A 21,235-nucleotide genomic window follows, 5' to 3' on the forward strand; every position below is an offset into this window, starting at 1 on the left:
ATATACTTTCTGTTTCTTCATGGGAAATGTTTGCCAATCGTTTGTTTTCTTTTCTGGGTTTTTTTGTTTGTTTGTTTGCTTTTTTAACAATGGAAACAAAAATATACCTAAAAGCGAAGCTTCTGAAAAAACCATTTGTTCTTTCCTATCTTACATCGTTCCTCAAACTTGACCTTGGCTTCCCACCTGGCCTTGGGTGTCAGGGCTGGGTCTTTAAAGGCATCCTTGTTGACAACAGTTTTGTTGTGGGCATGAGGTGACTAGTTATAAACTTCCACAAAGGACTTGATCTTTGATCTTTTGGCAATTTTCTTTTTGCCCATGGCAGCTGTCACTTTTGGGGGATAGCAGTCAGTTCCAGCCACCAGGGCATGGCTGTAAGGACGGTCTGAAGTGCCATCATCAATGTTCTTCATGATGACAGCTTTGTGTCTGGAGTCGCGTCCAGCCAGGATCAGGACCATGTAGCTGGAGAGTTTCTCTCCAACTCCCGCCAAACCCCGGCAGTCCCGCAGCCCACTTATAAAATAAACACACAGAGTCGCTTATATTATTTAAACTGTTTGGCCTAATAGCTCAGGCTTCTTGTTATCTAGTTCCTATATCTCAAATTAACCCATATCTCAAATTAACCCATATCTATTAGTCTATAAGTTGCCAGGTGGCTGGTGGCTTACCGGTACCTTACATCTCGCTTGACATGGCGGCAGCTGGCAGCGTCTCTCACTCCGCCATCCTGTTCCCCCTATTCTCCTCTCTGTTACTCCCGCCTATCCTTCCTGCCTGGCTACTGGCCAATCAGCATTTTATTTATCAGTCAGTCATAGCAACATATATTTACAGCGTACAGGACATCCCACAGCAGCACCACTTTCTGGGGTTTCATGAACTTGCGCATTTTGATAGCAAGCAGTCGGTCTTGTTTTCTATTTTTAGTTTGAAAATGTTGGTGCCTATGAAGCATATAAAATATGCTGATTGCCAAGATCTGAATGTTAAGTTTGACCCTGTAATTTAACCACTAGTCATTTCCCTGCGTTTTGCTTTATTTTTAAAATCCTTTCTTGATACCCAGAACTTTCTAATGTATTGCCTAGTATTAGTTAGTCCTACCACCCCCAAATAAAATAAAGGGAAGGGAGGGTTATGGTGCTAAGTGTCTGGGAGACAGACAGACAGACAGACACACACACACACACACAAACACACACACACACACACACACACACACACACACACACACACACACACACCCTTAAAACAGTCTTGTCTTTTCTGCATAAGGTGCAGAAGTGCTGACTGCACAGTTTGTACAGAAAACCAGGCTGGACAGGAAAAAACGAGAAACTTCTGTATCTAAAGATGCTCCAGTGGCTACAAATGCTAAAAGGGCAAAGAAACAAGAGAAATCTCCGGGTAGAGTTGTTTCACGGCCTAAACCACCTGTGAAAAAGTCTCCACAAAAACGGAAGGTAAATGTAACAAGAGGCCGTCGGAATCCCAGAACCAAAAAGCAGCCCCAACCTGGTAAGAAATGCTCTTCCTATAAATATGAACACTATAATACATGTCTAACAAATCATAAGAAAATAAATACGTAATAGCAATTGAAATATATCAGTAACACTATAGTCTGTAGTCCAGACATAAAAAAAAAAAAAAATTTGATTTCTTGTAAGTTTTTGGTTTTTCAAGACAGGGCTTCTCTATGTAGCTTTTGGAGTCTGTCCTGGAACTCACTTTGTAGACCAGGCTGGCCTCGAACTCACAGAGATTTACCTGCCTCTACCTTTCAAGTGCTGGGATTAAAGGCATGCGCCACCACTGCCTGGCTCTTATAAGTTTTAGATTTGTTTTATGTGTATGAGTGTTTTACCTGCATGTATGTCTATATACCATATGTACGCCGTACTCATGGCGGCCAGATGAAGGGATCTGGTCCTCTAGAACTGGCTTAGAGATGTATGTGAGCTACCATGTGGTTGCTAGGAACTGAACCCAGATCCTCTGCCAGAACAGCAAGTGCCCTGAACCACTGAGCCCCTGGTTTCTTATTTGTGCTGTTTACTTAAAAGATAGAAAAGCAAAATAACTTAAAATTAAATTGCTGCCTTTTAAACCAAATACATTATTTTAGATTATTGGCAGCTTTGAGCAAACTACACATAATTTTCTTTAAATAACTTGGAAAACCTGTAAGATTCAAACAGTAGCTTCTAATTTTAAAGCCTAAACATGAGTTTTATAAGAGTTAACGTATAAACATACTCATTTATGACTAAATATTCTTGCAAGTAGTATCTGCTAGTGTTAGTCTTAACTACAATCAATTAGCAAAGGCTGTAAGATTATCTAAAAATAATTAAAAGTAGTAATCAAAAGTATATTTGCTTTAAAAGGTGATGTAATTTTAAGGTAGTTTACTTTTGACATACATATAAGCTAAAAGCTGACTGTTGTTGGTCTTATATTCCCACCTTTTAGACGTTAATTCTTTGTCAGAAAGTACTGTTGTTATCTCAGCCTTAACCTTGATATGACCGAACATACAACACCCTACCCTTAGGTCTATTTTTCTTGTTAATTTTAGTCTTCTGTATATGATGTGTTTTTCTTCCAAATGGCAAAGTCTTTGTTTTTTACATTTTATTTATCTCCTACCCCTGTTGTTACATTTTTAATTGATTTAGAATCTGTACCAAGTCAATAATTGTTCTAAATTAAATTATACATGCTTAAACTACTTTTCTTGTCACCAATAGTCATTATCATAGTAGCCATAACTTACAAGTGATACTCTATGTAAGAAATAGATGAGTATATGTAAACTAATGTTAACAAAAGTAGACAAAAATCAGTATCACTTAAGAGTATCAGATCATAAAATAAATTCAGTATTTCCAGTGCATCTAGAGGGCCAACAAGAAAATTCTCTACTCTGACCCTTTTCTGTCTGGCTCTCTTAGGTTTTGCTATTTTAAACAACTCAGCTGTGTTTGATTATTTTTTCCTCCCAACGCCCTTCTCATTCCAAATGATACATCATAGGCCAGAGTTTTCCTCTCCTTAAATGCATTAATTAATTAAATGTATAAACTGGCCTTTTGTAGGCAGGTTATTCATTTCAGACATCCTGTGATTGATTACAAAGAGTTCATTTGGCTTTTCTCTGTATCCATTTACCTGCAAAGGAAATTGTTATATAGTATAGTTGTGAACTTAATTTTTTATAGTAACAGTGTTTATGAAAGATTAATGTACAGAGAATGCCTTGCAAACCACTGGAGAATGTAATTTTTCTGATAAAGGCAAATGATAAGATTCTGTTATTACAGAAAGAAAATTGCTAGGAGATTGCCTCTTTTGCAGGTAATAGTGCCGTTATTGCTAAAAAGTAAAGTTTTTAAATGTAAAATTAATTAAATATTAATTGATGATTGAATATTCACCACTTTTTAAATGTTTTATACATAAAACATTATAAAGCTAAATGGAATTGTTTCTTGGGGATGGTGTCTGAGAAAGTATATTAGCAAACTCTATAATATGTACTTCACATTTATTTATTTATTTATTTTTTAAGATTTATTTATTTATTTATTATGTATACAGTGTTCTGCCTACATGTATGCCTGCAGGCCAGAAGAGGGCACCAGATCTCATTATAGATGGTTGTGAGCCACCATGTGGTTGCTGGGAATTGAACTCAGAACCTCTGGAAGAGCAGCCAGTGAGTGCTCTTAACCTCTGAGCCATCTCTCCAGCCCCGTACTTCACATTTCTAAAGTACATCTTAACTAGAATGTAAGCACACTGAAGGCAGGACTCTGGATTTTTACTTTGCCCACCCTATTTTCGTAACTGTTGTATTGACTATTAATTTTCAGGTAAGTGTAGGAATATGCAAGATATCTAAGAAAAACAAATATTATATCTGTCCTTTTTTGTTTTTTATTATGAAGCCGAAAAAGACATTGCTTTACATCTTCAATCAGAAATTTCATCAAATGGTCAAAAAGATGGAATTAACCTAAGTACAGTTCAACAAGAAAATATTGCAGTGATTCCTAAAGGTTTTCCTGAAAACTCAATTATCAACTGTGACTCCCAGGCACTAAATATGTTAGCGGATCTGGCATTAAGCTCTGCTGCTTCTTCTATACCATCCTGTGAGGTTAGGAACCTTTCCTGCTTCTCTGAATTGCCACAAAACAATGTTTTATTCTCTAAAGAAAATTCATTGCACGGTACCTCTGACCATGAATATCATAGGGGAGTTAAAAGTCAAAAAGGTGTACTACTACCTAAACCATCCTCTGATGAGAAGATTAATTCAGAGTCAGACTTAACTGTTGGCCAAGAAGAAAACTTGGTACTTTGTGATCAGCGTCTTGCTATTGCCCAGCCAGCACCCCCTGAGGAAGCCCGAGAATCCTCAGATGCAAGTCAAAACTCTGTTGCTGTGGAACATTCCTATGCCTTGCTCCTTGCTGAGCAGTCAAAGAAACATCTGTATCAGAGAAAGTTACCAAGCCCTGCTTTTGCAAAGAATGGGGCAAAAGGCCCCGAAGCTGGAACTCCTATTGGAAAGGTCATGCCATTTCGGCATCTACAGAACACCTCCCCTCTACAAAAGCTTTCTGAAGATTCATTGACTAAGCGCAAAAGTCTGTCTGTATCTTCCATCCTCAAAGGTTTTTTTTGCTCTCATACCGTTCTTAGTTGTGATGGCTCCTTAAAGATCACTTTCACATGTGAAGGAGAATATGCATTCAGCTTAGATAGCAGATACACCAGCAACCCATTGGAGAAAACTATTGTGAGAGCATTACATGGGTAAGTAGGAGGGGTACAGCTTTTTGTTGAGATCTGTATAATAAGGTGGAAGACTCATGCCTGACTTTGGGGAAAGAGAAAATGTTGTAAAGCCGTAATATAATATAGTATCAACTGTGTGTTTACTGAGAGTTGAAAATGACAGGTTTTGCCACTGTTGATCACATGGAGAACTTGTAAAGATAATATCTTTAGTCTTGTGAATGGATTTTCATTTGCAGTGCTTGTTCAAATTGATGGGAGTGAGCGATTTTAAGTGAATGAGTGGTTCTGTAAGTCTTCTTAAGAAGATTCATGGGGCCGGGTGGTGGTGGCAGCAGCGCACGCCTTTGATCCCAGCACTTAGGAGGTAGAACCAGGCAGATCTCTCATGAGTTCGAGGCCAGCCTGGTCTATAGAGCGAGATCCAGGACAGACACCAAAACTACACGGAGAAACCCTGTCTCGAAAAAACCAAAAAAAAAAAAAAGGATTCATGGAGCTGGGCAGTGGTGGTACACACCTTTAATCCCCCAACACTCTGGAGGCGGAGGCAGGCGAATCTCTGAGTTTGAGGCCAGCCTGGTCTACAGTTTGAGGACAGTCAGGACTACAAAGAGAAACTCTGTCTCGAAAAACCAAAGGGGGTTGGAGAGATGGCTCAGTGGTTAAGAGCACACTGACTGTTCTTCCAGAGGACTTGGTTTCAATTCTCAGCATCCACATGGCAGCTAACAGTGATCTCTGACTCCCAAGATTTGACACCTTCACTCAGACATACATGCAGACAAATACCAATGAAATGAAATAAAAGTAAATTATTTTAAAAAAGCAACAGAAAAAAAGGAATCATGGCAATAATAACGGACTTAGTAGCACTATAGGATTTTGGAGATTAAACTGATAGCTTTCCTAGTTGAGTCTCTTATGACCTGGAATAAGTATGTGCTTCTAGGCATTGATTCTCTTTTTTTTTTTTTTCTTTTTTTTAAGATTTATTTATTATGTATACAGTGTTCTGCCTACATGTGTCCTTGCAGGCCAGAAGACGGCACCAGATTTCATTACGAGTGGTTGTGAGCCACCATGTGTGGTTGCTGGGAATTGAACTCAGGACCTCTGGAAGAGCAGTCTGTGCTCTTAACCACTAAGCCATCTCTCCAGCCCTAGGCATTGATTCTCAAGTTTATTGTATATATACAATCCATTTAGGAATCTCATTGAGCTACAGATTCTGGTGCATTCTGGGATCTACGTCTCTTAACAGATTTCAGGTGTCAGTGGTGGATTAAATATGAAGAGTGGTTTTTGAGTATAGGTAACAGCATGGAATGACATTCAGTTATCTGTGAACCATTTCATATTTACTAGACATTCCACATTACCAGATTTCTTCTTTGCATGGGTTCACATACACAGAGGTAGTTGACGTCCTAATTAGTCTGACTCCTGTATGACAACTGAAGCCTAACTCCAATTCAGCCCACTTCAGCTGTCTGTTGTCTTTTTGCTAAGAACAGTATTGTTTTGTGTCTATCTAGAACTATAATCTGAAAATGGTACAGTGTTTGCTACATTGCCCAGAGAATATTCTAATCATCATAGTTTTCCAGCTATTATAAGGGATAAAAATGAAAACTGACTACAAAGCAAGTGCCAGAACTGTTACACAGAAAAACCCTATCTCAAAAAAGAAAAGAAAAAAAGAGAAAGAAAACTAAGTTAATTAACAAGTCTCAGCCAAACTAAAATGATAAGAATTTGGGTACTTGCTAGAACCATTAATCCCACAATAAACAGGCTGTCTTCCGAGTGAGTTCGTGTGGTATGAAAGACAAATGCTAGGCCAGGAATCAGAAGACTCAACTGTTCTTCCATATAAGTTTTGTGATTTGAAATAAGTCACTTAATGTTCTAATTCTTTGTTTTCTTCTCTTTAAGATGAATGGGTTATACTTCATAATCAATTGTTAAATCAACTCTTATGGTTTCATATTTGTAATATTTAAAAGTGAACACAAATAATTTCACTGATAGGAACTTGTTTGTGCTAATTAACTGAAAATAATATTTCAATTATTTTTTGTGTGCTCTTTAACATCTCAGACCCTGGAACACTGATTTGCCTGAAAATATGGAAGATGTGAAGCTTTTACTTCATATGTGGGTAGCTCTGTTCTACAGCAAACAGAACAAAGTCATGGGGTCACCTCGAAAGGTGGTAGAACACAGAAACCCGGCAAAATATGTATGCATAAATAGGTCTGTAGAATCTTTTGACCAAAGTGACATTGAGGAGTTTTCCAGTGTGGAAAGATACTCAGTAGACCCTCTGTTGGAGACTAAGGAAGCACATGAAGGTCATGCCACCAATACGACTTTTCCTGGACCTAACTGCGTGCTTCCTTTCATTAATCCACCAACCACCAGAGACTTGGAACTCTGCGTACAGAATGAACAGAAAGAAATGTTTACAGGAGAGTGTCACCTGGATACTTCAGGAAGCCAGAGTTGCATCTATTCTTGTAATAATGAGGTGAGGTACTATTATAAATGCTGCTTTTTTTTTTTTTTTTTTTTTTTTTTTTTTGCTAGTTCTTCATTTTATATGTAAATATTTAAAACAAGGTACTATTTAGGAAAAAATGGATCTTCCAGCTATGTAAAGGATTTTAATGCCCCAAACATAATTTTCATAAAGTGTTCCTCTGTATTGTCTATAGGTAGGTTTTATCTACCATCTTCATTGAACAAGATGCAGAAATCAGATATGTGGGAACCCAGCTTGATTGTCATTTATTAGTATTATAATTTGGGGCAAAGTACTTGTTCTGAACTTGTTTTAAAAAAACTGACTATAAGAACTAGGGAGATAAATTGCTTGCTGTGCAAGCATATGGACCTGAGTTCAAATCTTCAGCATCCATGTACAACCTAGGCATGGCCGTGCACATCTATAACCCTAGCACTAGGGGAATAGATGGGGTAGACACAGATTAATCCCTGGAGCTTGCTGGCGCTAGCATAGTCAGTGAACTCCAAGCCAGTGAGACAATACAATGTGAATGATACCTAAGAACAACAATCAAAGTTGACCTCTGACCTACACACATATGCACCCACAGGAACACACACAAATTACTAACTTGTTATGGCTTGCATGGATATTAAGGATCAAATGTTAGTGATAAATATTAGTGATGCTTTGATAGATTTTGATACAGGAGGCTAAAAATGATTATATTTGAGTGAGTTTGGAAGGCAAATAATGGAATAGTAAAGTATCAGACCTATAAAGAAAAGTAATTTGTGAGTCTATTTTCTGAGTTTGGAAAGCATGCTTTGTTTTACTCCTTCATTTTTAGCTAGGCTAAGTAATCCATATTTTATCTAGAATAAATGCTAAAGTGGTAACAAAAACCTTCTAAATCTCATGGCCCAGATTTAGTCTAGAAATTTTTGACACAATTTGGACAGCATCTGGTACTTGTCCTTATATTGAGTAGACTGTGTTGCCGTACGTGAGGTCAGTGGGGACTTTCAGAGCCAAGAATGAACCTAGGAAGGTGAGTATATTCAAGTGACGGTCATTATTAGCAAAGTTAACATATCTACAGCACTGTATACCAAATAATGTTCCAAGCTCTTCCCTCACAATAACTCAGGTAATTCTGAAACAAAGCCAGTGAAGTAAAAACTGTTAGCTTACTAAACTGTGATGAGGCCACTGAGGCCAATGAAGTTCTCTGAAGTCACGTAAATTGCAAAACCAAGATTCATATCCAAACAGTCTAGTTGTTTCTGTGTCATATTCTGGGGATGTAATTGTGTACACATCCAGATGAGTATTTTATACATGGTGATATGGTTTTTTGTTTTTTTAAATAAGATTCACAAATTTTGTCCTATTTTCAAGGATACAAATAAAATCCAGTTAAGAGCAACTATACATTAGACTAAGAAAATACTTAGTAAGGCAGATTTCAGTTGCTTACTACCTAGGTTCATACATACTCCATACTAGTTTTCTCTTCTCTTCTCTTCTCTTCTCTTCTCTTCTCTTCTCTTCTCTTCTCTTCTCTTCTCTTCTCTCTCTCTGTCTCTCTCTCTGTCTCTCTCTCTCTCTCCTTTATTCCCCCCTCCCCCCATCTCTCTCTCTCTCTCTCTCTCTCTCTCTCTCTCTCTCTCTCTCTCTCTCCCCTCTCTCTCTCCTCTCTCTCCTTTATTCCCCCCTCCCCCTGTTTCTCTCTCTCTCCTTCCTCTCTCTCTCCCTTCTCTCTTGGCTGTCCTGGAACTCACATGAAATAAGACATAAAGAAGGCTAAACCTGAGCTTGGTAAGGTGGCTCACCATGTAAAAGCACTTGGCCATTGCAAGCCTAACAAAGACCTATGTTTGATCCTGGAATTCTCAGTGTAACAAGAACCAGCTTGTAAAGTTATCCTCTGATCTCCGTACATGATTGAGCCTTGGCATACGTTGCATGAGTGTGAACACACACATGAAATAAAAATAATAAATACTTTTTTTATTTAAAAAGAAAATGAAGAGTAATCCAGGCATGGCACAAGCCTGTAATCCTAGCACTTGAAGTGTGAAGACAATAGGATCAGGAGTTCAAGGCCAGCCCCAGCTACATGACATTCTGTCTCTAGAGGGGGAGATTAAGGGCTGAATATGTTCAAAATGTATATATTTTTTAAAATTTAACCATTGAGTAAAATTATACTCAATGTTTATGTGAAACAAATTCAGAACCTATTCATAGTTATTCAGGAAATTTGCTAAGTTGGGGATAAAAGAAATAATTACAATGAATGATTTTTAATTAATACTAAATATTTATAGTATACACTGGCTAATTATTTATCATCCAAAATTTTTAGGACCAGAAATGATTCAGATTTGTGAGAACTTCAAATTTTAAGAATATTGCATAGACTTTACTCATTGAACATCACTGTCAGAAAACTCCAGTCTTGGAAGTGTTTCACACAAAGTTTAAGTATCATGTCAGCACAGAAAGGCTTTGGATATTAAAGTATTCTGGGTTTCAGATTTTCAGATAACAGATGTTCCAGCTTACGCTTCTGAGAATATTTTGGGAGTGGGAGGCTGGGGATTTTCTTGAGTATTGTGCCTGCACATAAAAGCATGTGACTGTAGTATAACATTCCCTTGTTCCACAAGTGGACACACTGGCACAAAAGGCTCTAGAGGCCCATAGCATGTTGCTTGCGGTCACATGTGTACTTGACCAATTTTTTTTTTAATGTATTTATTATGTATACAGTGTTCTGTCTGTACGTATCCCTGCAGGCCAGAAGAGGGCGCCAGATCTCATTACATATGGTTGTGAGCCACCATGTGGTTGCTGGGAATTGAATTCAGGACCTTTGGAAGAGCAGCCAGTGCTCTTAACCTCTGAGCCATCTCCCCAGCCCTGACCAATTTTTAAATAGACATTATTTTAGAAATATTCTATTGTGTCTGCAGTTAAATATATATCTAAATATAAATACACCAAGATTGTCACAACTAGCATTTCACTAAGATGCATAGTTTTACAGTTTTGGTTGGATATTTGCAGGCATGGTGTTACTGGGAGGACCACAGGAAAGTTCTCAGTCTTTCACACTACTGCCATCTCCGTTCTCTACCCTAACTACTAAAGTATCTGATACCTTGTTGGTTGAGACAGGTTTTTAATGAGTTGTGCCCTCACTTCCACTGTATGCCTCTAGGCACGGCAGTCTGTGAGCATAGTGCTCTAGACATTGCCATGTATGGTCAATTGTATTGATTTGTGTTTTTCATGGTTTATATAAGATCATGTGGGGACTTAACAACACAACTGTCTCCAGCTTTACACAAAGAAGTAGTTAAGGATTGAGGAGGGACTCTTCCTTACAGAATCACTTATTCAGAGTTCATGGGATAGTAATTATTTACTGTCTTGTGGGAAAGTTCCAGATGGCAGTGTTTATACAGTATAATTAGAGATTGCTCTTTAAGAAGAAAAGGTTATTTATGGCCTTAATAGTTACTTTACTTCTCCAGTGCTGTGTTTTTGTATTGACAGATGACACATTTAAATTTGGGGGTAGGAGGGTGAGAGAGAGAGAGAGAGAGAGAGAGAGAGGGAGAGGGAGAGGGAGAGGGAGAGGGAGGGAGAGGGAGGAGAGAGAGAAAGAGAGAGAGAGAGAACACAGGACTGTGCAGCCCTCATAGAGATCTATCTGCCTACCTCTGCTTCTCAACTGTTAAAGGTATGTACCATTACACCTTAAACATTTAAGATCTAGTAGACTGGTCAATTAATAAAGTATGGAACTCTGGTCTGTAATATTTGTTTTTTGGGGGTTTTTGTTTGTTTGGGTTTGTTTGTTTGTTTGTTTTTGTTTGTTTGTTTGTTTTTGTTTTGTTTGTTTGTTTGTTTGTTTGTTTTTTGGTTTCTCGAGACAGGGTTTCTCTGTGTAGCTTTGCACCTTTCCTGGAACTCACTCTGTAGACCAGGCTGGACTCGAACTCACAAAGATCCACCTGCCTCTGCCTCCCGAGTGCTGGGATTAAAGGCGTGCGCCACCACCGCCCGGCCTATTTGTTTATTTTTTTAATGTTTCTTTGTTTGAGACAGGCCTTGATAGCCAGGGGCCATGAATTCAGTATTTTCTTGATTCAGCCTTCTGAGTGCTGGAATTAACAGGGATGTGCGTCACCACCCCCACCTCATCTGTGAATATGTTTAAAGGAGAAAAACAGTGAACTGGGTATAGCTAAGAGGAAGAGTGCTCGCTTAATGTGCACAAGGCCTAATTTCAATACTTTGCACCACAAAAAGAGAAAACACACCCCTAATTTGGTGGATTTGCTTATCCTCTACCATATGATAATTTCTTAGAGATTAAGAAAATTCAAAAAAAAACAAACTAAACTTAACCCGTGCCTTTTTTTCATATATGTAATTTTTCTTAATCTGTTTAACGTTTTGTTTTTTAAAAACTTTTGTCATTTCAGGTAACTGGAAATAAAGCCAAACAAGAATTAACAGATATACCTGAGACTTCTAATGTTGTGCTTTCTGATGTTGCAAGTACCCAAAGTAATGGATCTTGTATTCCCAGTGAAGAAAAAACCTTCCAGAACACAAAGATGGTTTCTTGTAATGACTCTGTCACACAGGACACCTTGACCACAGCTTATGATGGGGCCAGCAGTGATTCAATAATGTGTCAGAAGTCTGTGTTCAGCACCCTTGAGAACAAAGTTGATATTTTTCATCCATCACTGCTGATAAAAACAGGTGCTGTACAGGATGTTACCCAGCATAGCAGCGCCATCAATAACAAATGTCCATCCTCTGTGGAAAGGACGGATGATAATGTGGAATATATGATGATTAATCTGGAACCAGTTACTCTTGCTTTTGAAAAAACTGCCTATGTACCAATACATAAAGAAGTAAATACCACTGACAAACCTACAGGCTTTAATAACGAGCTGGTTAAACAAATATCCCCTGCCTTGAATATTCAGTATCCTGTGTCTACATTGGAAAAGGCACAAACACAGTGCCCTAGGGACATTCCTTCTCTTGCCATTTCAGAATATAAAGAGAGTAAGTGCCTTTCTGCCTCCTCCCTAAAAAAGGAAACACCTGAAAGCCACTGTCCATTACAGAAAGAGATTCCTCCGACATCAGCTGATGAAGGATTGATAACAGAAGCACTGTCATTAGTTAAAAGTTCTAGTTATTCAATAGCCAGTGACAGAACAAAATGCCCACAAGATGCCTTTCTACAGACTCAGAATGGGTTCAGCATGTCTTTAGATGAGGTTCTAGAACCATCACAAGTTAAAGTAGTGTCATTATCAACCTCTGCTACCCTGGAAAACAAGCAGTCCCTTAACTGTATTCCAGCAATAAGTAATATATCAGATGGCTCTACAGAAGTAAGGAATAATGACAAGAGTAATCTAAATCAAAAGACTTTGCAGACATTGAATTCAGTATTTCCCCAACAAACAGATCTGTCTGTGAATAAAGAAGAGGTTAGCAAGGAGCTGTCGGGGGAAGGTTCTGATACTGACCTAACTCTAACAGTATCACCACCTACAAGCCCCAGGGAGGAAATGGCAGCTTGTGAAATTGAACAGTTAGAGAGGGCCCCAGTATCAAATTTAGGACTACAGAATAGAAATGAAGAAATGATTGACTCAGAAGCACAGGTGAGCCTCATAAAAAACAAAGAAATAAATGTAGCTAGCTGTATGTCAGTGTATCCTGTGGAACCTAAAGAACCATTAAAAGAGACACAAAGCAATGATTTAAAACCAGGTACATTAATACTTTCTAAAGAAAATCATGCCCCTAAGGTTACAGAAGAAATTAAAGTTTCCTCAGGCTTCCCCTTTGGGCCTCTAATAGAAGAAGTATCACCAGCTTCTAGTCCTGATCCCATAGTACATACTGAAGAAACACAGCCATCTCCATGTTTAAAACTTCATGATACACAGTCTGAGAAGAGTAACAAGTTCTACCAAATTAAGTCAGGAGATTTAACCATACCAGAAAAAGAAAATTCTTTTGTTGATCCTAAGACTTCAATATCACAAGGACAAGTGCAGCTCTCAGCTGAAATACCACAGGTACTAACTAATGCAGGAATAGAAGGCAGAGAAACTGTGCCTGGTGAGATAACTAAGTTCATTGTCCCAAATGAGCACAAAGAGAGTTTATCTTTCTCAGAAAAGGTGCAGTGCAATGATAAAGAATTAAGCAAGCCTACCTCACCCCCTAAATATGGAGGTAACTTCAAGCCTCTTGAAAAACTGGTAAAATCAGGAAACCCATTGCAGGCAATTTGTATGGAGAACAGAAATCTGGACACAAAACCTCTTGCCTTGGAGTCCAGTGTACCCTTATGTGGTCCTAGAAAAGTTGAAAATAAGTCTTTGGCAGACACATTGGTTTCTATAACCACCGGAAGTGGAGTAGTGAATGTGTCATTAAAACAGACTAGCTCTAGAGATGATAAGAAAAATGTCTTTGACAGTGATTTGAAAACAGAAGCTGATAATACTATGCAGTCTGGGTCAGTGAACTCTGCTTCCGTTGCCAAAACTGATGTACAGACATACATGTACCCAGAAATCTCCAAGTTTGTTTCTTCCTCTGACAATGCTCAGTGTACCTATTATACAAAACCAGTAAGTGTAGAGCCAGGGTTTCAAACACAGGAAATACCAGTAGTTAAAGTGGCCGGCTTACTTGAGAATATTGGAACTGAATTACATGAAGAAAGGATGGATCTCAGTGCTATTGACCTTCACCCTAATTCCACATCTACAAAAGATGAACAAAAAACAATTTATGTGCTGCAAGACACATCAAAATGTGAAGAAAAAACGCCCTTGAATGATGGAGTTTTTTCCAAAATTGCTCATTCTTACCAAAATACAACAGACATCAGTAAAAGTATCAATGAAGGGCCTTTTGCTTCCTTTGTCCTAGAATCCATTGACTCAGTTTGTGGCATCTACAGAGAACATATTGTCAGTGAAAACTCTAACATGGGACATAAAACCAAGGCAGATTCTGAAACACTGAACAGGAGTACAGAGATAAATGGGAATGCTTCCATGTGCTATGGAGCACTTTCTGGAGACACTGATCAAGAGTCTCTTGATTGTAGAAACTGTAAATTAGATGTGGAGAATTTGTGTACTTTGAGAGGTAGTCATGGAAGCCAAAAAGATGCTGTAAAAGATAGCACTGACTCTTTCACAGGCTTAAACAACAGTGATAATGACACTTGGGTCTACTCTAGCAAAATTTCAGAGCTGGAGACAAACATTCCACCCAGAAGCTGGGAAATGGAGCCATGCCCTATCTCAACAAATAAGTGTATGCCTCACTACGTCCAGATCCCAGATTCCCATGGTATCCCCAGGACTTATGCTAACTTTACTATAACAAAAGAGTCCAAAGATACCACAAGAACATTGCATAGCCTGAAGAGGCATCGGAATTTCACTGCAAACTGTGGCCTTCTTAGCTCCTGGATTAGCACTTGGCATGTGGCAGATGACCTCACACAGAATACTTTAGACATGGAGTACTTGCGTTTTGATCATAAGCTAAAACAAGTAAGAAAGAAGGGGGATTCTTGGCAATCTTCTCCTTCCACCAACATCTTCCCTAAGGAGTCCCTTATCCGAATCTCAGTTGGAACATGCCCTTCATCACAAACATCTGATGCCTCACTTCTGCATCTTCCACCTAAGAGCAGAAGCCCCATTCTGGTGACAGTTGTACACTCAGACACCAGGCAGCAGAGTCATTGCCAAAGAGGCCACTCACCCAGCAATCTAGATAGTTCTCCTTTTTGGAAGGAGAAACATAGTCAAAGTAGAAATCTTAGAAATTCTGAAAGAAATCAGACTGTTCCAGTCCACCTAAATAAACTGAAATACAACAGCACTTTGAAAGAAGCTAGAAATGATATTTCACTTATTCTAAATGAATATGCTGAATTTAATAAGGTCATGATGAATAGCAACCAAATTGTTTCCCAAGATAAAAGGTTAAGTGTAGCTTCTGCAGGAGCTGTGTCCCAGGAGACATGTCAGTCAAGACAGTCGGTATCCTACAAAGATGTGATCACAGACTTGTGTGCCACTCTGCATCTCAAACTAAAAGGAGTCATGAGGGAGGCTTGTAAGAGCCCTTTCTGGTTCTACCTCGTTGAAACAGAAGATAAGTCATTCTTTTTAAGAACAAAGGTAAAGTACCAGCTTACTCTATACTTCATTATATTCTAAGTTTAGTTTATTTTAGAAGTAATTAACTTAAAAGTTGGGGTTTAAAAGAAATGGTATGGGAGTGTGATATGTTATCAGTATCTCAAATAGAACACAAATTCCAAAACGACAAAAATGAAAAGTTAATGGTGAGTGAATCAAGACATTTGCTGGGCTCTCCCAAGTCAGGTTTTCACCATATTTACATCCATTTTCAGTTACTACCTTCTTACCTTAGCATTCAGTTTTTGTTTGTTTGTTTTTAAGAAAAATATTCCAGGGATGAGGAGATGGCTCAGTGCTCATACAAAAAGCTGTGCACATGGGCAGTAATCCAAACACTGGGGAGACAAAGGCTGCCAAATCTCTGGGGCTTGCTGGCCAGCCATTCTAGCTGAATAGGTAAGCTTTAGGTTTAGTGAGAGACTCTGTCTCAATACAGTGGAGACAAATAGAAGACTCTTGATGTCAACTCTGGCCCCTATGTTCATACATACACAAAAATCACATACCAAAATGTCTTTTTCGTTGATGTATACACTAGAGGAAAATAGTTAATAACTTCTAAAATGAAGACATGTCTACCATATAACATTTTGTGAAAAGTAAACTCTGTAACTAATTTAGACACATCATACAAAGGGCTTAGTGCTGCATAAGGTGGCAAGAAACAACTAATTTAGACACATCATACAAAGGGCTTAGTGCTGCATAAGGTGGCAAGAAACAAGGTATGTGTGACACGAGCCCAGCAAGTGGGGATGGGAGATCTGGTCAACACCACTGGACAAAAGAGTTTACTGTCAAGAGATGAGTTTGGTAGCCGGGAGGTAATGGCTCATACCTTTAATCCTAGCACTCAGGAGGCAGAGGCAGGTGGATCTCTGAGTTCCAGGCCAGCCTGGTCTATAGAGTGAGTTCTAGCCAGAATGGTTTTCAAAGAGAAACTATGTCTCCAAAAAAAAAGAGATGAGTTTGGAGACATTGAAGACCCATGCTAGGAAAGGACTCACTAAGATACATTATCATATTTAGACTTCATCCTGAGGTCACTGGAAAGACTCTTTTAAAAAAAAGATTTTTAAAAATAAATGACAGGGATTGGAGAGATGGCCCAACAGTTAAGAATACCTACTGTTCTTAGGACCTGGAATTGGTTCCCAGCACCCACACAGTGGCTCATAACCATAGGCACCCTCTTATTTCTATACTGAATGTATTGAAAACATTAACAGTATTTCACCATATGGCTACTATTTATAATGAAAAGCACACATTTGTACACAGGTACAATTTTTAATTGAACACATACTAAAATAAACTTCAGAATAACATTCCTTCAAAAGCACAATGTTTGTTGGGTGTGGTGGCTGACACCTGTAATCCCATCACTTGAATGGCTGAGATGGAAGAATCAGGTTTGAAGCCAGCTGAGAGCCACAGGGTGAAATCCTGTCTCAAGAAAACAAAAAACAGTACAGTTTTTTAAGCCTTGGAAACATCCTGAATAATTCTGGCAAGTCCTAAACTCTTCTTTAGTGATAGGATACAGACCTGTTTGTAAGATGAGAATCTGCAAACAGTGACAACTCAGTCTTAAGTATTTCAGTTGACTCTTTCCTAAAAGAATTTTCTTCAAAAATTATGTTGTCCCTTTCGAGTGACAATGAAATAGTCAAAAGTTAAGCTGTTTGGGATTCAGGGCAGACAAAATAATACATTGTAAAGACAAATATTCTGACTGTCTGGAGTGTAATTGGGGCGTATAATGGCAAGCCATAATCATTCCTGAAAAAGCATCATGTAATGATGGACCGGTGGTAGTGGTGGTGGTGATGGTGATGATGCACACCTTTAACCCCAGCATGGGAGGCAGAGACAGGTAGATTTCTGTGAGTTCAAGGCCAACCTCATCTACAGAGTGAGTTCCAGGACAACCAGGGCAACACAGAAACCCTATCTTAGGAGGGAAACAAAAAAAAAAGAAGAGTCGTAAGGGAGATGGGATTGAGGAAATTCTTTAATGATGCACATTCACCTTCCCAGTGAGGCTTCACAAGGAGCCACTCTGACATAACATGCAGTTCCTTATAAACATGTAGTTTATGTTACCCTTTTATTCAGACATGGATATCCAAGGAACAATTAACTCTTCAAATTGATTCCCATTAAATGCACTGGTATGTTGCTGAAGTTCTACCTGTATATTAAAATAATGTCATTATGTAAACACCCAGCAACCCTGTCCTGTCTCACTCCCTTGAAAGTGAAACTACATTTATGTGAATTAGTTTGGATTGCTTTTTTCAAATCAGCCTTTGATATTTTATAGACATAAACTGCTTTATCTTTTTTTTTTCTTTTTTCTGTTTTGGTTTTTCAAGACAGGGTTTCTCTGTGTAGCTTTGTGCTTTCCTGGATCTTGCTCTGTAGACCAGGCTGGCCTTGAACTCACAGAGATCCGCCTGTCTCTGCCTCCGAGTGCTGGGATTAAAGCCGTGTGCCACCACTGCTGCTGCTTTATCTTTAAAATAAACTTCTTGGGCTGTTGAAATGGCTCAGTAAGAGAAGGCACCAAGCCTGACAGCCTGAGTTTGATCCCCAGGACCTACATGATAGGAAAGAACCAAATCCTGAAAGTTATGCCTTGACCTCCACATGTTGTCCATGGTATGTGTGTGCGCACCCACTTACTTACATACATACATACATACATACATACATACTAATTTTATAACTAAAAACTTAAATCATAGTAATATATGTGTATGTTTATTTAGTAATAAGACCAGTAGCTATTTATGTTGCCTTGTAAATAGGATTTGTTTTTTTGATGTATTCTTTTTGTTTGCTTCATATTGAGATGTGTTGCTGAGTAGCTGAGACAGACTAGAACTCATGATCCTTCCTCAGTCTCCCAAGTGCCAAGAATGTATGTACCGCCATGTCCAGCTAGTAGCTTGTTTTTAATATAAAAATAGTTGTACCGCCCGGGTGGCCATGGCACACGCCTTTAATCCCAGCACTTGGGAGGCAGAGCCAGGCTGATCTCTGAGTTCGAGGCCATCATGGTCTACATAGTGCATTCCAGGACAGCCAGGGTTATACAGAGAGACCCTGTATCCAAAAAAAAAAAAAAAAAAAAATTCTGTACAAGTATCCTTTTTTAGTAATATCTTTGTAAATCTTTCAGAGCATTCTAAAGAAAGGAGGCCATACAGAAATTGAACTTCTGGATTTCTGTCAAGCTTTTCACAGAGAAAGTGAGACACTATTAGTTATCATCAAAAATGAAGACATAATGTCACGTTTGCATCAGGTAAGTTTGGAATCTCACAGAAAAAAAGGAATATATTCTAGGCACTGACTTGTGTAGTATTGTGATTCATTCTTCCTATTCTGTATAGGTGAATAGCTGACATATACTTCCATCGGAACTTTAGTGGGAAGATACTGGGGGAAGGTACAGTGTGGCATACTCTAGAATCACCAGGTGTCTGTGGGGCAGGTTGATATGTTAACTGAGGGAGAACTATGAAAAAATTGTGAGCTAATGCTAAATATTCTCACTTGAAAAATTGATGTCTATTAAGAAAATCATACTTTAAAAGGACTTACCTGCTGGTTGACAAGAAATAATTGCTTGTCCCAAGGAGCAACTTGTGGACACAGGATAATGACATGAGCTTGGGGTGTTGGCACCACTAGGTGAGTTGGAAACAGAATGAGTTTGTGTGACGTAACTATTTATAGGTCCCTTTTACTTCAGCATGTTCTTTTCTCATAAACTATTTGTAGAGTCCACTTTTTAATTTTGATGAGCTAATGGCTACTCATGATAAGGTGAGAACTGCTCTTTATGTTTGGCAAAGTTGTCAGTAGTCCTGGTTGAAGGTATTTTCAGCTGCTCATGGTCCTTGAAATCTATGAATGTTCAATGTGCCTACATGTACCTTTCTTCATGGAAGTCCTTTTATGTCTAACAGATCCCTTCTCTGCTGAAGCTAAAGCATTTCCCCAGTGTCATCTTTGCTGGGGTGGACAGCCCTGAAGACATTCTGAATGACACCTACCAAGAGCTGTTTCGCTCAGGCGGCTTTGTGGTATCAGATGATGATATACTAGAAAATTTGACATTAGGTTGGTCTTTAACTTTGAAATCTAGTCAGGTCAATTTCTCTTTACCCAGTAACTAACACAAATAGTGTAAGAATCAGTTCTCGCTGGGTGGTGGTGGCATTGGCGGCGGCTCACGCCTTTAATCCCAGCACCTGGGAGGCAGAGCCAGGCGGATCTCTGTGAGATTGAGGCCAGCCTGGTCTTCAGAGTGAGATCCAGGACAGGTACTAAAACTACACAGAGAAACTCTGTCTTTAAAAACAACAAAACAAAAAAAAATCAGTTCTGTTTCTGATGACACAAGGCCTAATATCTTAATATTAACAAAAATCTTTATTTAAAAATGGTTTCTAAAAGTCATCATGGTTAAAACTTAGAACACTCTAATGTAGAATCTACTTGTGATACCAGGCTTTTTTTTTTTTTTTTTTTTTTTTGTAAAGTATAATCCAAACCTTCATCAACTCTGATCACATCAGAACAATTTGAGTACCATTTCAGAATCAGTCTGATTTCATCAGCATAAATTCTTCATGGAAACTAGGTTAATAAAAGTATAACTTTTCTACTGCACTGGGCTCCTGCTTCTGTTCTGTCATGTGGGCTGGTTCAGAGCACTTGCTAGCTGCATGTGACCAACGTGCTCTTGCCCCTACACAGTTGTTTGCCATTATAGTATGACCAAGTAGAACTGGTTAGAGGAGTCACAGGTTATGCGTTTATGAGACTGGACATTGCACAGACATAGAAGAGGTGGCGACATGCGTCTGTTTGTTCATAAGTGACAACTGACCTTGCAGGAACAACAAAAACTAAGATACATCTTCTCTTTGCTGACCTTATTCTACAGTTCAACTGAAGGAAATTGTTAAAATCCTGGAAAAACTAAATGAAAATGGAAAATGGAAGTGGCTGCTTCACTACAGAGAAAATAAAAAGCTCAAGGAAGATGTCAGGTAAGTACATGTGGAGAAAGGTGCAAATACTCCAGTTACAGTTTTCCATGTGCTTTAGACTAGCGTAAGTCAAGCACCACAGCCACGAAAATAGTGTCAGAATGGACGTCCCCTTCCTAAGATTTAGGTCTGTTGGTGAAAGGTGTAGTTACAGCAACGTTCTGAGCCAGTCTTAAAGATATCCATAGTTAAGTCAGGCTCTGCTGCCATATGCAGAAACATGGGGAACTGTGACCTTGGTTCTGGTGCTTTTTTGCATACTGATTCATATTTTGAGTTGTTAGGGTATTGGATTTAAATAGAAGACAAGCGCCTTAAATCTAAAGCAGTAATTTGTTTTAATTTCTTTATTTTTTTACAGCCCAATCAGTTTCCACTCCTTCCTTCCTCTTTGCTCAATCCTCCTCTCAACCTTCCTTCCCCACTCCTTTTTCTTCAGAAAAGTGCAATCCTCCATGTATATCAGCCAGCCATGGCATATCGTTACAGCAGTGATTTGTGTGCGCAGTATATGCATGCATTTGTGTAGGTTACACACTTGT

General features: G+C 38.7%; 1 protein-coding gene and 1 pseudogene across 8 annotated transcripts in view; one reads left to right on the top strand and one right to left on the bottom strand.

The window, feature by feature from the left end:
- Window positions 1-21,235, top strand: part of Tasor2 (transcription activation suppressor family member 2) — a 47,904-nt gene that overhangs the window by 22,503 nt on the left and 4,166 nt on the right. For all 8 annotated transcript variants that reach the window (XM_059263471.1, XM_059263475.1, XM_059263479.1 and 5 more), the window contains 7 exons: window positions 1,285-1,527; window positions 3,963-4,836; window positions 6,922-7,351; window positions 11,833-15,600; window positions 18,812-18,937; window positions 19,605-19,758; window positions 20,588-20,693. In XM_059263471.1, the coding sequence (XP_059119454.1) occupies window positions 1,285-1,527; window positions 3,963-4,836; window positions 6,922-7,351; window positions 11,833-15,600; window positions 18,812-18,937; window positions 19,605-19,758; window positions 20,588-20,693 (5,701 nt within the window). The remainder of the gene's footprint in view (window positions 1-1,284; window positions 1,528-3,962; window positions 4,837-6,921; window positions 7,352-11,832; window positions 15,601-18,811; window positions 18,938-19,604; window positions 19,759-20,587; window positions 20,694-21,235) is intronic.
- Window positions 108-464, bottom strand: LOC131911442 (large ribosomal subunit protein eL27-like; annotated as a pseudogene).

The sequence above is a fragment of the Peromyscus eremicus genome, chromosome 5 (assembly GCF_949786415.1).
Source record: "Peromyscus eremicus chromosome 5, PerEre_H2_v1, whole genome shotgun sequence".
NCBI lineage: Eukaryota > Metazoa > Chordata > Mammalia > Rodentia > Cricetidae > Peromyscus > Peromyscus eremicus.